This window comes from Empidonax traillii, unplaced genomic scaffold (genome assembly GCF_003031625.1).
Source record: "Empidonax traillii isolate 1590-97213 ecotype Southwest subspecies unplaced genomic scaffold, ASM303162v1 scaffold19:size3308961, whole genome shotgun sequence".
Classification (NCBI taxonomy): domain Eukaryota; kingdom Metazoa; phylum Chordata; class Aves; order Passeriformes; family Tyrannidae; genus Empidonax; species Empidonax traillii.
This window is the reverse complement of record NW_020955212.1, coordinates 801345-815668: the sequence shown is the minus strand read 5'-3', so window position 1 is coordinate 815668 and position 14324 is coordinate 801345. Positions and strand designations below refer to the sequence as shown.

Sequence of the window (14324 nt, the reverse complement as noted above, 5' to 3'; positions counted from 1 at the left end):
TTGGCACTGTACCTAGTTATTGAGTGTCATTCTTATGTTGTCAAACCTTCTGCATCACATCCTGATAAAATTGTGATCTGAGAGAATTAAAAGGAATTCACATCATCCACCTCTAGTCTGTCCCTAACTGGAGAGTCTGCTATTATTGTAGAGAGGTCTGAATGTACTTTAAACCTTTAGTTCCTGCCCTCTTTCTCAGGAAAGGTACTAGGTTTTATTTATTTTATTTTATTTATTTCCCCCTTCCTTCTGGCAAATCCCAGTTTCTCTTTTCACTCTACAGGAGAACCCATTTCTTAGAATTTAATACTTAAACACATGGCATTAAAACCTCTGTTTGGCCATTGTGAAAATCATACTAACCCTGAAATATGAAAATCAGATATGAACAATCAGATTTTTGGCCTTTAATTCTGTTCTACAACATTTCAAAAGTACAGTGAACAGTCTGCACATGTCCATACAGCTGGGTCTGCTGTGCTGTACTTGCTGTAATTTCATTGAAGGACTCCTATTTCCTCCTGTGGAGGAAATGATCACTCCAAATGGATTTAGGATAGCTTGGACAGAAATGTTTAAACAGATATATTCAATGTTTACAGAGCAAACTGCACTGGGTCTGAAGGACAAGGAAATTCTGGGGAACTTACTGGAAGTCCATGTGTTTAGATGCCACAAAGCTCAATTGATTTTAAAAGAGCTGCCAACTAATTACCCATCAATCTGAGTGTGGCTCTGAGTCATCAAGCTGTGATCTCTGTAAAAAATCCAACGACTTAGACCTCAGCAGAGGTGCTTTCAAACCTCATAATAGAGGGTGAATTTTCAAAGTGGTTAGTCTGCATAGAAAGGATTTAATCAGATACTCCTAGTAACTATTGATCAAATCTCCCCAGCTTGTACCATGTTAGCTTCTCTTAAACCCTTGTTTTGTTTTGCCATTTGAAATACTATTCCACAATTGTGTGGAAGAGCCCAGTGTTATACTGTCTTTGTGAAATTTTGATCTTTCTCTTGGCAGCAGTTGGGAGAGGAGATGTCACTTGTCTATAATGCTGAAGTGGCAGCAACCATTTTACCAGACTATTTTGAAGGAAAAGGGGAGCTTGTAGAGTAGTTCACCTCAGAAACTCACCTTGTTTGGCTGTGGGTCCCCCATGTGGTTGTGCATCTGGGGAGCCTTTCCAGGACCTGTACTTTGTACTGTGTAAAGGCCAGTCTGTGCCCAACAGGTTACAGGAAAATCACAGCCAGGATACGGGAAGGAAACACTGAGCACAAAATCATAGGATTTAGGACTTGGTGGGTTTCTCACATCAGCTCACTGTACAAGACCTCAAGACACCTTTACCACGTAAGTGTAGAGGGCTGCAGAGGGTTTTCCCAGTGCAGCAAGATGTTCCCAAAAGCACTCCTGCTGCAGCAGACTGTCTCCTAGAGCTGCTTCTGTGCTGGGGCCTTAGGGTACCGGTGAGTCAGCAGAGGCTGGTGGTGTGATGTGCAGGGAGTGGAACATCCCTGGCTCAGCAGGGAGGGTACCTGCCAGGTGTCTCTCAATCCTGAAAGACTGTGAAGTAATCAGGAAGGAGGGGAGAGGAGAGAAAAAAGGGAGAATGCAATGCCAACAGTCAGTAGGGCAGCACAACTGATATGTCCTGGTTTCCTCTCTTCACTAGGATGTGGGGTAATCAAGTTGGAGATGAAGGAGCAAAGGCATTTGCAGAGGCCCTGAGGAACCACCCCAGGTTAACAAACGTGAGGTAAAACACTTGAAACCAAGCAGTTCATTGTAGTGGTGGCTTTTCCATCATGCTGGGAAGCAATGACTCTCCCCACCAAGTGTTAGCTTGGAATGCCATCTGGTATCGCAGCCTTCGCTGTAACCAAGAGGCTTCTGGTGCAAGCAAGAGTCCAGATTGAGTCAAAAAGCTCTGTGCAACCATTAAACAAGTTAAAAATACTGCAGGATGGCATCCTTTCCTCTATCTGCACGTCTTCCCCTTATGCTGCATGGAGTTCTTGGCATTTGTGAAATGCACTAGCAGAAGGATGTCACAGAATCGGGCTCCCACTGAGCTCAGTGTTAACAGTTTCTATTGCAAAGGCACAACAGTTTTTAACAAATTAATTTTTAGGGGGATAAACTTGGTAGGGACTGTGACATTCTTACATTTGGGCTCATCCTGTACTCCAGTGGAGCTACAACACCACACATTCAGTGCTAATGCTAGTTCTCACTGGATCACAGTGAGATCTTAACTAGCCTTCTGGAAGCCCTAATGTGGGAGAAGTTGGATGTACAGCACAGGGAGAAGTCAGCACTGCTAAACAGCCCATCCCCTTCCCAACTCCCAAATGCTGGCTGGGGGTTTAAAGATGCATATTGTGGCAGTTGCTGCTCGTTTGGAGTCCCTCCACACAGCTGGAGCACTGTGTTCAGCGTGACCCTTCCCATTTGTCTCCCAGGTCCACTGGCCTTCACGGTGAGGGAGCAAACAGCTCCTTAGTTTCCCCACAAGGTGGCACATGGCACTAGTTTCTTTAGAAATACTCTGGGAGTTTAGGGATCTCTGGAGAGTTTATTGCTGCCACTTCAGATCCAGGGTTTTCAGAGCTGGTGTCTTGTCCTCCTTTCTGCAAGCGGGTAGTCGAGTTTAAAAATTAAAAGCTGAACAGGTGCAGTGACCTAAATATATTTAAACTTAAAAGCCCATCTGAAATAGTAATTTTCCCATAATTGCACAATCCATCCAGACACATCAAAGAAAACATTCTGAACTTGAATCAGAGCTCAGGGATTCTCAGAGAGCAAATATGCTGATGAATGTGTTTGCAAAAATAAGCTGTCTCCAGCTTGGTTTTGCGGGCACTTGGGCAGTGTGAATCCTCTGCTCTGCATTGTACTTGCACTTGGGCTTATTTCTTATCTTCCACTGGTTAATCGTGCTCCATGATTTGAATCCACAGTTAGCACCAGTGGTAGCTTTATGTGAAGATAAAGGGAAGATAATCCCTACTGCATCAGTTTACTTTATTTGCCATTTTTTGACCCAGTCATTATGGACTGAGAATATCTAGTTTCAGCTGAAGCTAGGAGGGACTGGCTGCTTGATTCCATTTTCTACCTTTTTTGAGACTTTGAATTATTTTGAGGGGTGAGATGCTTTCTGGATTTTGAAAGCCTGGAACATAACTTCAACTGGATGATTTTTCCAGTGTCTATTCAAAGAATGAAGGGCAGACTAAGAAATGTTTGTGGTTTGTAATGGAAAGCATTTACAAGCTCATCTCTCCATACACAGCAGAAGGTGTTGTATTTGGAAGATGAATGAGGTATTGGGGCATCGGAAGGACTGAAAGGACAAAGTGCCCAGTTCATACAGGGACTTGGGATGAAAAAACCTACGTACTGCTAAGTGTAATTTTTTGTCCTTGCTGAAAGCCTTGACTCTCAAAATCCCTGGGTGCAACTCTGCTGTCAGCCTCAAGAGCCCCACTTGCCGACAGCAAACCTGATGGCCTCTATGACAGGCCTGCACTCAGGCTGCAGCCCGTGAGCTGTTCTCACTCCTAAGTCATAAGGACTTACTGGTTTGCAAAGTATGTGAACCTTTGGAACACGCAAATGCTGGACTGTACAACTGGGAAGAAAATCATCCAGGATATTCCCAAGTATTTGGCAGTGGAAGAGCCAAGTCATGCTGTGTCTTACACGTTTGTATCTTTACTTCACAGTCTCGCATTCAATGGCATCACAACAGAGGGAGGCAAAAGTATTGCTGAAGCTATGCAACACAACAACTCCGTGAGAATATTCTGGTAACTGACAGTGTGGTCTCCTTCTCCTCTTCTTCTTTCTCCAGAGAAAACTGCAGCCTAATTTTATTTCCTCCAATCCCACCAGCCCTGCTGTTCTCCTTCTCTGCCTGACCTTATCCCATGTGCTTTCACTACCAGCAAGCTATAAGTTATCCCTTTGGAAGAATGTGGACATGTAATGCATCAGCAGGGCCTGTCTTTTGGGACATATTCTAACGACCCAGTGTTATGCCTCACTCTGCTCTCTACATCTTGCTTTCCCCATCTTCTCTCATTTCCATCATCTGAAGTCAAGTTCTTTGTCCCCAGTTTTTGCACCTCTTCAGTGTTGTCTCTACCTCTTTACCTTTTCCCACTACACCTCCTCCACCTTTTAGACACTAAAGCATCGTGAGAAAGTTATTAGAACACTGAAATATTGCTCAGAAAAACCAAGATCTGATACTTGTCTTTTTTACCTCCAGGGCTTCTCTTCTGTATCTCTTTGTGTCCAGCCTTTACAAATTGCTCAGGGCAAGAACAGCCCTTTGGCTGTCTAAAACTAAGTCACAGTCAAGCTGGAAAAACAGGGGGCTGAAAAATAATTACATCCTAAGTGAACATTTTTTTCTCCCACTTAGGTTGACTAAAAACGAGCTGGATGATGAGGCAGCAATGAGCTTTGCAGAGATGCTGAAGGTCAACAAGAAACTGGTGCATTTATGGTGAGTTACATTCCACAGAGGCACAGGCTCTTTGGCAGTCACTACATTAAAGCTTCACCTTCCAAGTCTATGTAGGTCACAGTAAGCTTTCTGTGCATGGTCTGGATGCAGCTGACTGGTTGTAGACAGTTCTAACGGGAAGTTAGTAAAGCCACTGTCTAGCACTTTCAGCCTGCTTTCATACGGGGTAAAGTTTAAGCTGTTTGCGGGTCTTGGTAATTTTCAAACTACTGATTGATTTCGCCTCTCATTAAGGGAACAGTACTGGCCTTAAACTCAAAGGTTTAAAAAAAAAAAAAAAAAAAAAAAGAAGGACAAGACATAACCAGACAGCTAGAATAGAATAAGGTTATTATGTTTCTTTCTATTTCTCATCATACTATGAAAGTAGCTAGCTCAGCTCTTACTCGTCAACCAAAAACCTACATGACAGACACCTGAATACATGTTGCATTTGTCTGATGCTTTCTTCTAGGGCTAGCAATACACTCATGCAAGACACTCATCTCTAAGGCACAAATCCCCAGGAAACCAGGGATTATTTCTAGCAATCACAATGAGACTTGTTACACTTCTAAGAAAACACAGTGTTAGCTTTTCTAATCCAGAGGTTCACAAGAATCCGTCGATGAATGGGGTTGGGCAGAAGTGGGCTGTGAAACAAATAGCCATCCATTCATTTCAAGCGACCAAGAGAACATAAGAAATGGAGTCCCTTTACAAGCTTTATGAAGACTTTGCTAACCACACTCTAGCACACTCCCTGTATTAATCCTAGTTTCCACCCCTTAGGAAGCATGCTGGTTGTCATGGGTGCCAAGTACTTGCAGCCCCTTTTGAAAGCAACGCAAGCTGTGGTGCCCATCTCCCTGAAAATAAAAAGGAGGGGGGGAAGTGTTCGATTTCTTTGTGCACAGCTGCAGATATAAGTCACTGAGTAGTTTGGTTTGAGTTCATAATGAAATTTTCCCCAGCCAAAGCAGGCACAGTAATCTAAATACATGTCTTTACCACGACTCAGTATTGTCCAAGGGTTTCTGCGAGTAGACAAGTTTATATCCTACTTTGTTGGTTACACCAGTGGATACCTCCAAAAAGTAGTGACCTAAATATAGTGAACTTGAGGCGGAATAAAAATCTTTTTCTTTAGGTAGCTGAAAGAATCTACTGGAATCTTTTGCATTTTGATTCATTCACCAAGTGCAGAAAGTCCATTAATGGGAAAACTTATCTCTCTCCCTCCCTCCCTAAAAGATTGTTCAATACACCCCAATTTTCAGCCCAATCCTGAATCCTGAGGGATTCGTGCAACCAGTCACATGGAATGGTACAGCTATGTGGCTCACCATGGTAGACTGAAAGGTGAGAATTAATTAGGCTAGGCTGATGAGACTTTTTGTACTCATGCAGGAGAATTTGGCAGCCTCTGGACCATAACTGCTAAAACACTAGGCCTATACAGAGTCTGTAGTCAGAATTTCCTGTACATCACTTAAAAATGTCTCACAGTATTCTTAGTAAGAAAACAGAGCTAAGAGGTTTATCTGCCTCAGAGAGTCCAAATACCACAATCTCATACCACTAGTGAACAGTTCTTAGCAAAAATTTGTCAGCTGTGTAATTAAGCTCAGTATCTCCAGAATGCAACCACATGCAAGATTAAAAGGAAAAAACTAATACTCAAATGTGGGGCATTGGACCAATACTGTGTACCATTCTCATGGATAAAATCATAACCATCTTCTTGTGGCAGACAGCTTTGCTCCTTGATGTCAGGCTGAGCGTAGGTTAAGGAGGTGCTGCAGATTAGTTTGCACATTAGTTTGACATGAAATGCTTTCTTTTTAGGCTTATACAGAATCAAATTACAGCCAAAGGGGTGAAGTGCCTCAGCGAAGCTCTCAAGGAGAACACGACCATTAAAGAAATCTGGTAAAGATCCCTTCCTCAAAGGCTCACTTGTAAACTTTCTTTCCCTTTAAAACACTACTGGCCTTACTGCTTTCCAACCTAAAAAATTCAGAGCAAGTTTATGTGAGGCAGGGGTTGTAGTTCCAGCTGTGGATTTCAAATAGGTAAAAAGCTGCTGCCATTGAAACATTTTCTTTTTTTGTTATGAATGTCAAGCAGTTTTCTTAGTTCACATCTGTCTGTACCACTGATTTGCAGATCATGTGGGTTTGCAGAACCAGGGCCTAAACTTACAGACCAAATTTTGTTTGTCCTGTTTTTTCACTTTTAAACTTCTGAACGTGCTCATGCTTTTCAGGACCTAAATCCCAACAAGCAGGAGATGGTTCTATTTAATCAGCATTACTAATTTGGTTTGTAGAATTTGTGCTTGGATTTTCTTTGGGCGGTGCTCCAAACACACTGGAAGTGCTAAGCTGCAAGAAGATTAACTTTTTGTAGGATTTGTTTGTTTTAGATTAGGTGGGCATCACATAGTCACACGTGTGCATTTAAGGCAGAAAGCCAAATACCACATTCCTTGCTTCACCTCAGGGAGCTCCAAAGTCAATAGAACTGAGCTGGTTTTAGTGCTGCTACTTTATTATTGAATATGAAATTTATTTCTAAATATATGTATTTGTTTTACTGAAAGGACACTGAATTCTTGCTTAGAAAGACAATGACTCACTGTCTGACTAGTGTGTTCCCTGGAGATGTGGAAGAGGTGCTTTTTTTCAAAAACCACTGTCAGTGTTTGTCTGTAGAAGAGGCATCAACTCCCACTCAGATAATTCTGAATCTTCAAACTAAAATCTGTCTCTTGATTCTGGCCTGACTGTTCAGAAGCATTCATTACCCCGAATAATTTCATACGTCTAAATGGTTTAAAAGATTTCAACATTTCTCTAAGCAGCACTTAACCAGGCTGCTCATTTTCAGGGGTGTAAATACCAGTGTAGATTCACTTTGCATAGCCAGAATTGAAGATTTTTCTATCGGTCATTTCACATTAATGATGCCTGAGTACTTCACGGGGTTTTCTTCCCCTGTTGTCAGGGAAGGCACAAAATGCTTTGAGGACGATTTAAATTTCTCCAAACTAGCCCACTGCATGATAAGAACCTTTATCAGCTATATGCTGCTTGCTGAAATGCAAACAGGTGGGTTTCCAACACCAAGTTCAGTTACTGGAGTTTAGGTGTGTGTTGGGATTTTATTTCTGAAGGAGAAGCCTTGTTCCCTGCACGTGCAGTGGGAACAGCAGTGCTGTAGCCGGCCTGTCTGATGCCAGTTCCCAGTTGCACGCCTTTGAGAAGTGTGCAGCTCACACAGCATTGCAAACCTGTGATCTCTGCTCCAAAACCTTGGAAAAATAGAAGATGGGCAACAGTCACTACCTTGCTTTCACATTCCCTTTTTTTTTTTCCCCTCCAGTTTGAACGGGAACCTGATAAGCCAAGAAGAGTCGAAAGCTTTTGAAAATGAAGAACGGATCATTTGCTTTTGAATGAGGACATTTTGCCAAGTTCATTTAACAAAGGTCACTCCTACGCTTGGACCACAGAGTTTATAAAGGCAGAAATCCACAGGGCTCATGGCAGGAGAGACATACATGATTAGCTGCCTTTTTACAAACATGCTGCACTCCCTCAGCTCCATCCCTTACCCTGCTTGTTATTCCTAATCCTTTTGGTGAGTGGGAAGTTGCCTGGGTAAATAATTAATGTTGGTACGGGGCTTTGAAGATGAAATGCAAAGTGTTGTTAACAGACTAAATCCACTGGCAGGTGTATGCATTTTGATAACTGAGTTTAGGTTTACTCGGTACAGTGATGTAAATAATTTCTAACTTATTTATATCCTTAAATATATACACACACACACAAATACATATATGCAAGAAAGGGTGCAAGATGCACAAATTCCACCAGCTCACAGTATTACCTGCCTCAGAACTGAAAATGAACATATGTAGCTTTACTAGAAACAGGATCTATAGTAGTTGCTTGGTATGAGTGTTTTCAACATGAATACCTTCCTCCTGCCTAGAAATTAGGCCCCTATTTCTCCACTGACTACAGGCAGCATTGTAAACACTGCTTTTTTTTTTAGTTTTTTTTGGGGCGGGGTAGAAGTGGATACATCAGGCTCAGATTACTTTCAGTAATCTTTTTTTTCCGTATTGAAGGAAATCCATTTTCTTTTATACAACCAGAAGTCCTTACTGCCTTCACTGTAAAACCATAAAACTGTCAGTAAACCACTTTTGCTTAAAATTTCCAGAGGGCTACATGGAAACTGCTACCTCCTGTTTCCACAGTGTTTGTTCTGGGAAGGGGGTCTGGAGATAAATGTGAAAAATTAATTAGCAGGCTGTTCATTGCCTTGGCTCTTGGCCTAGACGCTGTGCTGGTGGCAATACACCAATATTACGTTGCCCAGCTTCAGTGGGGAGGAAGGACAATTGGAAATCAGTAGCATCAAATAGAAATCCCTTCTCCCCGCAACGTGTAAGCACACAGAAGGATTGAGATTTGCTTGGAAAGCTTTTAGTCTAAGCTTGAATTAGCGGAAAGAGCAAGGCAAGAGGCTGGTAGTAACAATAAGTAGTAACCAGCAAGAAAACATTATTCCCCCCAAAATAATTATTTTTTAGGGAGTGCAACTTTAGATTCCCTTAAAAGAAACCAGTTTGCAAAGGACTGGGGTATTGGATTTTTTTTTGGTGGTGGGGGGGTGGAATTAGGCATGCTTTGTAAATTCAAACTCTACCCCATAGTGTAGGAACCTAAAATAGAAAAGCATGAGCCATTTTCCTTCCTTCTCCTGTGTTACCACCCCCCCATCCCCCAAAACTTTGAGAAACAATTCTCCAGTAGCTGACTAACCCACAAAATCTTGGCAGGCTGGAAGAAGAATCTCCAGTTAAATGCCAAACCAATGAACCCTCACCTTCCCATCTCCCCAATCTGCTTCATGAAACAAAGGATGAGAAAAAGCTCGCTTTATAAGTCAGAGCTTCTCCCTTTCCTACATGATAGTAGACCTTTCCCAATCCCCCCCATTCTGTCTACTCCCTTCATCTCGCTTATACATTTTAAAATACTCATAAATCTTTTCACAAAACCTACAGAAAAAAAAAAAGGGAAAAAAAAAACCAACTCAGTGTTTATTATTTTTCAGTGCTTTTCTTCTGTGCCTGTGGTATCAACTCTGATTTTTCACAGGGAGACAGATGAAGTTTTTCAACCATGCCAGAGGAAAGTCAGCTAACTTGAATGATTTCTGCACCTGAGCCATTTGTTTACTGAAGCAGAAGGGCACACAGTTACAGATGAGCTGGATTTCAATTGCCAAAACATCTGCCAAAGCAAAGCCTTTAAAGACTTCTCAGTGACTTTAACAAATCACTCATGCACCTTGTCAAAATGCTGTGTTTTGCCAGCCTGCTCTGATGGAAAGGAGAAGACACTGTGTAAGGAAGGGCCTTCACAACAGGTATCATTTGCCTGTGTTGAAGGGAAGTGTGCTCCCAGTTTGATCTAATCACAGAATTATTTGCTCTTGTACCAGGTAGAAAATACAGTTTAAAACTCCAGCTCCTGTCCTTAATGTCACTGGTTGACTGAAACAGCTTCCCCAAGCTTTCCAACGCAGACCCATCTGCCCCTTTTTTGGTTTGGAGCAGCCTTCGGTGCTGTTTATTGTGCAACATTCTCAACCCTGTTGCAAATCCCATTCCATACCTGGTTGTTACAAGCCAGACATCCAGATTGGTGTTTTCAGGGAGGGCAGTATTTGGGGCGCTGAAGCAGCTCAGTGCAGCCTCAGAGTAAGCGGTGGCAGGATCAAGCCCAGCTCCATGTAGGACAGAGTTTGGCACTGATTACAGTGCCAGTCATAGCCACTCATTTCAGGGGTGATTTTTGGGCAGCTGCAAGTCCTCGTTTGGACTGGGCTGAAGGTCTGAGCACAGCTCAGTCTGGGTTTGACTAAACCAAGGGGTTTCCTAGCACCCATCTCATCTAGAGCTTCACAGAGTACATCACAACTTTGGGAGTCATGCTGGGGAAAACTGGTTGCTGCTCTGGAAGCAGCCAGACACTCCTTGTTTATCAGCACAGCATTTCTGTCTGAAGTGCTTCGTAGCCTTACTGGCTGTTTGTAGAGTGCATTGGAGCAACACATTTGCAGCTTGCAGTGAGAGCCTCCTTCACTCAAATTCAAAGACAACTGTAACTTTTTTAAGACTTGTTTGTAATTTGCTGAAGCCGCCTCTGTACACTGTGTCATGTTTTTCCACTCGTCCACTGTGATAATAAACAGCTTTTTTAAGAAAAAGCTGCCTGCAAGTGCTTTGGCTTTGCTAAGCCCTGTCAAGTAGACACTTGGCTAGATCAAGACAGGACAGTGACACCCTAACTAATTCTGGCTGCAGAGGAGAAGGAGGAGCTGATGCAGCTAGAGAAGGCCACTCACAGCTGCCACTGCCCCTAAGGGACCCTTCCAGCAGCCAGTGGCAATCCCATTAGGGGCACCGAGGGAAATCACGATGGTGGCTCAGGGACTGTTGCCATGCCCTGCTTCCATAGTTCCTCTGGCTACACTGACTGCAGGAGCTCTTTGTGTGTCCACTCACTGCTGGGGGCAAAGACTTGCTGGCTTGAGGTATTACCACTTGTATGTGGCTGGTGCAAGCTGTGTGTGTTTACTGGTGCCACAATAACAGAGTGGCCCTCAAGGGAGCCCCTGCTGCAGCACAGTGGGGTTCTGCTCCAGTCACACACTGCCAGGTCTTCAGGAAAGGATGCTTTTCTGAGCCTGGTGGTGCTTACTTGTGTCAGACACGCGTTTCCAGGTGTTGGACCCCGACTGGACTTGCTGGGTGGTGCAGCCTTTGGTCTTCATCCACAGCCAGTGGAGGATCCCAATCCCATGCTGTAGGAACAGCACTGATACTGAAGAGAGTGAGATACCCATGCCTTTTCCCACTCCCAGCTTCATTCCACTCCCTTACCTCAGTTCAGCAGAGGAAAACAGGAGATTGCTGCAAAGCTGTACAAATGGCTGTGGTTCAGAGCAAAGGCATCAGAGCCAGGCAACAGCAGCAAGGGATGGGTTTGCTGTGAGGAATGAGAGGTCACTGCAGAGCCTGCTCAGTTTTCAACTGATGCAACAAGTAATGCTAGCAGGAAGAAGCTACAGCTGGTAAGCAAATGTCTGGACTGCTGCTTTAGTAGGCAGAGACAAAATGGCAGGATTGAGCTAGATGAAAGTGGAGGCCAGGCTGGGAATTGTCTGCTGTACTCGAGGATTCCAAGTTTACTCACAGAAGGTGGTTTCCGCTTGCTTGCTGAGGCATCTCAGTTGCTCTGTGGGATAGGTGAGCAACTGAGATACACAAAATAGCAATAGTGGCAAGTCCTTCCTCAATACTCCGAGTGGGGACAAACTGAGAGGATGCAGGGAGTGCCACAGGTACTGGGGAGTCCACCCTTTCACCCTGGGAAATTGCTGTTTGAATCCCCTGCGAAGCTTGGCAGTGCCAAGTTAGGCAATGGTCTTTCTCCACTCCCAGAGGTAAATAAGAGCTGAGGGCATGAACTGCAAAGGTTTGAAATAACTGCCCTCAGGTACGCAGGGGAACGTGACAGCAGGGACGATGTTTCAGAGAAAACAGCAGTTTCGGGACCGTCAAGGCATGAGAGAACACTGCAGGCAGGTTGAGGAATTAAAACTGGTCTTATTCAGCCAGAGGCAAAAACTACAGCCATTGCTTTACACTGGGAAAGCAGGGGTTGTCCTGTGCCCTTGTACTCCTGCACAAACTGGGAGTCCCCGGGGTGACTGCACTGGCAAGCAGCATATTTCGGGCAGGGCTGATGCCACCTCTCCCACCCTGAGGTCAGTGTCTGGAGGGGTCAAGCAACCCATTACGGTGGCAATACATAAATTTTTTCCATGTACAGGGTCTGCAGCCACTGCTGGCACCAGAGCTGCTGACAGGGGGGCTCCCAACAGTCCCAGGAGGCTGCGCTTGGTGCAGTGCAGGTGAGCCTGGATTTGAGCACCTTGAGGCAGGTTCCATGCTTCCCTATCCCAGCCCCCAGCACGGGCAGGCTGGCTCATGAGGGGCTGCTGGTGCCACAGCTGAGAGGCCACTTCCAGCACTGGAGCGAGTGGCTGAGCCCAAGAACAAACAAGCCCTGATGTGGAAGCATTCCTTTTGCTCCCACGGGGCAGAGAGCCAGAGCTCCAGCTCCAGCAAACCCTTTGCAAACAACTAAATTATGCCCAACCTCTTGTATCTGGGTATTCATCTGATACACTGAAGGCAGCAACTTAATTAGCTGCTAAAGCCTCGCAAGTTGGGAGGCTTGGACCTCATGAACTGCAGCAAATGAAGCTGTCAAGCTTTGGTGCTCCCATTACCTGCCAGATTCTTTAATCCTGACTTTGGCAGATGTTAATCCTGGCCCGAGTGACTTGTGAAGAGGAAAACTGCTCCCTTTAGAGGACACCCGGGTCTGCTGAGGTAGGAAGCAGGTGAGGAAACCCCACCACCGGGTGGGGAAAGAGCCCCACGGTGGTTGTTCTCCTCAGTTGTTCTCTCTCAGCCTCTGATGGGGCTCGGGCAGAGGCTTGGTGGTTTGTTTGCTTTTCCTGCTGTTTGAAGCTGGTTTATAGAAGCAACTAGGACGGGAAGGGTGGGGGGGGGGGGGGGAGAGGAGGTTTCGTTAAAATTTAAACATATGTTCAAACAAAGAAATCTGTAAACAGGGTGAAAACGAAAGTAGGGCAGACGCTCAGCACAAAACATGACTCAAAAGATAACGGGCCAAATGCAGAGGCACCAAGCACCTGCAGTTTCCAGCAAGCTCAGCTGAGGACATGTCCCTGTGCTTGTGATCTGCCTCCGCTACGCTCCTGCCTTTACGAGGAGTGAGTCATCTTGCGTCAACCGAGGATGGGCTTTATGCAATTATTTATTTATGTCGAACCCTCCTCCCTGCCCCCATCCATCCCTGATCTCATCCCCCTCAGAAAACAGATGCTTTATTAAATGAGGACTGGAAAACTCTGTCTCACTTGGCTTTTCCTGAGGCTCCTTGTTGTCCAGTGAGTGGCTGGTGAGAAGGCAGCAGGCACGATCTGCACAGCACCTCACGAACAGTGTACTCATGGCCTTGTTTGGCTTTTTGGACACAGACATCGCTCTCCCTGCAGGGGGGAAGGAGCTGGGAACCTCCTCTACTCAATAAACACGCAGAAGGGATGTTTGCAGAGACGAGCAGGCTCCAGCGCGCACCTCCCCGGGCACAGACAGAGCTCAGGTGTCACAGCCTCAGAAGGGGAACGAGACCTTCCAGCACAGTGCACTCAAAAGCCAAGGGGAGAAAACTTCCCCCTTCAGCTCCAGCTGCTGCAGGGGACTCTCGCCCCCTCCCTGCTCTCTTTGCTGCAGGCTGTGTGTTGTGTTCCCCTTCCTGCTGAAAGCGGTGCAGCATCCAGAAACGGACATGGACCACTGCCTGTACCAAACAACAGCGTGTGGTAGCAGGGCCAGACACACACGCACACACACACACCCCCCACACACACACACCTGCAACATCACCATCTATTGCTGACAGTTCCCAGGAATAGGCTGGGGCCAGCACAGCATCCCAGTTCACCCTCCAAGACAAGCAACTTGGGGCAGAGGTGGCATGTCCCATGTTCCAACTATAGGCAAGAAGGTCGGATATGATACCAACAGATGCCACTAATTTGAATTTCACCCATGAAATCCTGTACCTACTGAACTGGAATGATTTCCAGTAGATTTTCCTGATGCAAAGCCAAACT

The 14324-nt window shown here is 45.0% G+C and overlaps 1 protein-coding gene across 7 annotated transcripts in view; it reads left to right on the top strand.

Moving 5' to 3' along the window:
• The window catches only part of NOD1 (nucleotide binding oligomerization domain containing 1), a 29608-nt gene extending 19999 nt beyond the window's left edge, over positions 1-9609 (top strand). For 6 of the 7 annotated variants that reach the window (XM_027897338.1, XM_027897321.1, XM_027897332.1 and 3 more), the window contains 5 exons: positions 1677-1760; positions 3736-3819; positions 4440-4523; positions 6372-6455; positions 7911-9609. In XM_027897338.1, coding sequence (XP_027753139.1) covers positions 1677-1760; positions 3736-3819; positions 4440-4523; positions 6372-6455; positions 7911-7983 — 409 coding nt within the window. In that variant the 3' untranslated portion in view covers positions 7984-9609. Of the gene's footprint in view, positions 1-1676; positions 1761-3735; positions 3820-4439; positions 4524-6371; positions 6456-7910 lie in introns of those variants that run through there. The other variant, XR_003572748.1, reaches the window with a different exon arrangement.
• Positions 9610-14324: the final 4715 nt, after the last annotated feature.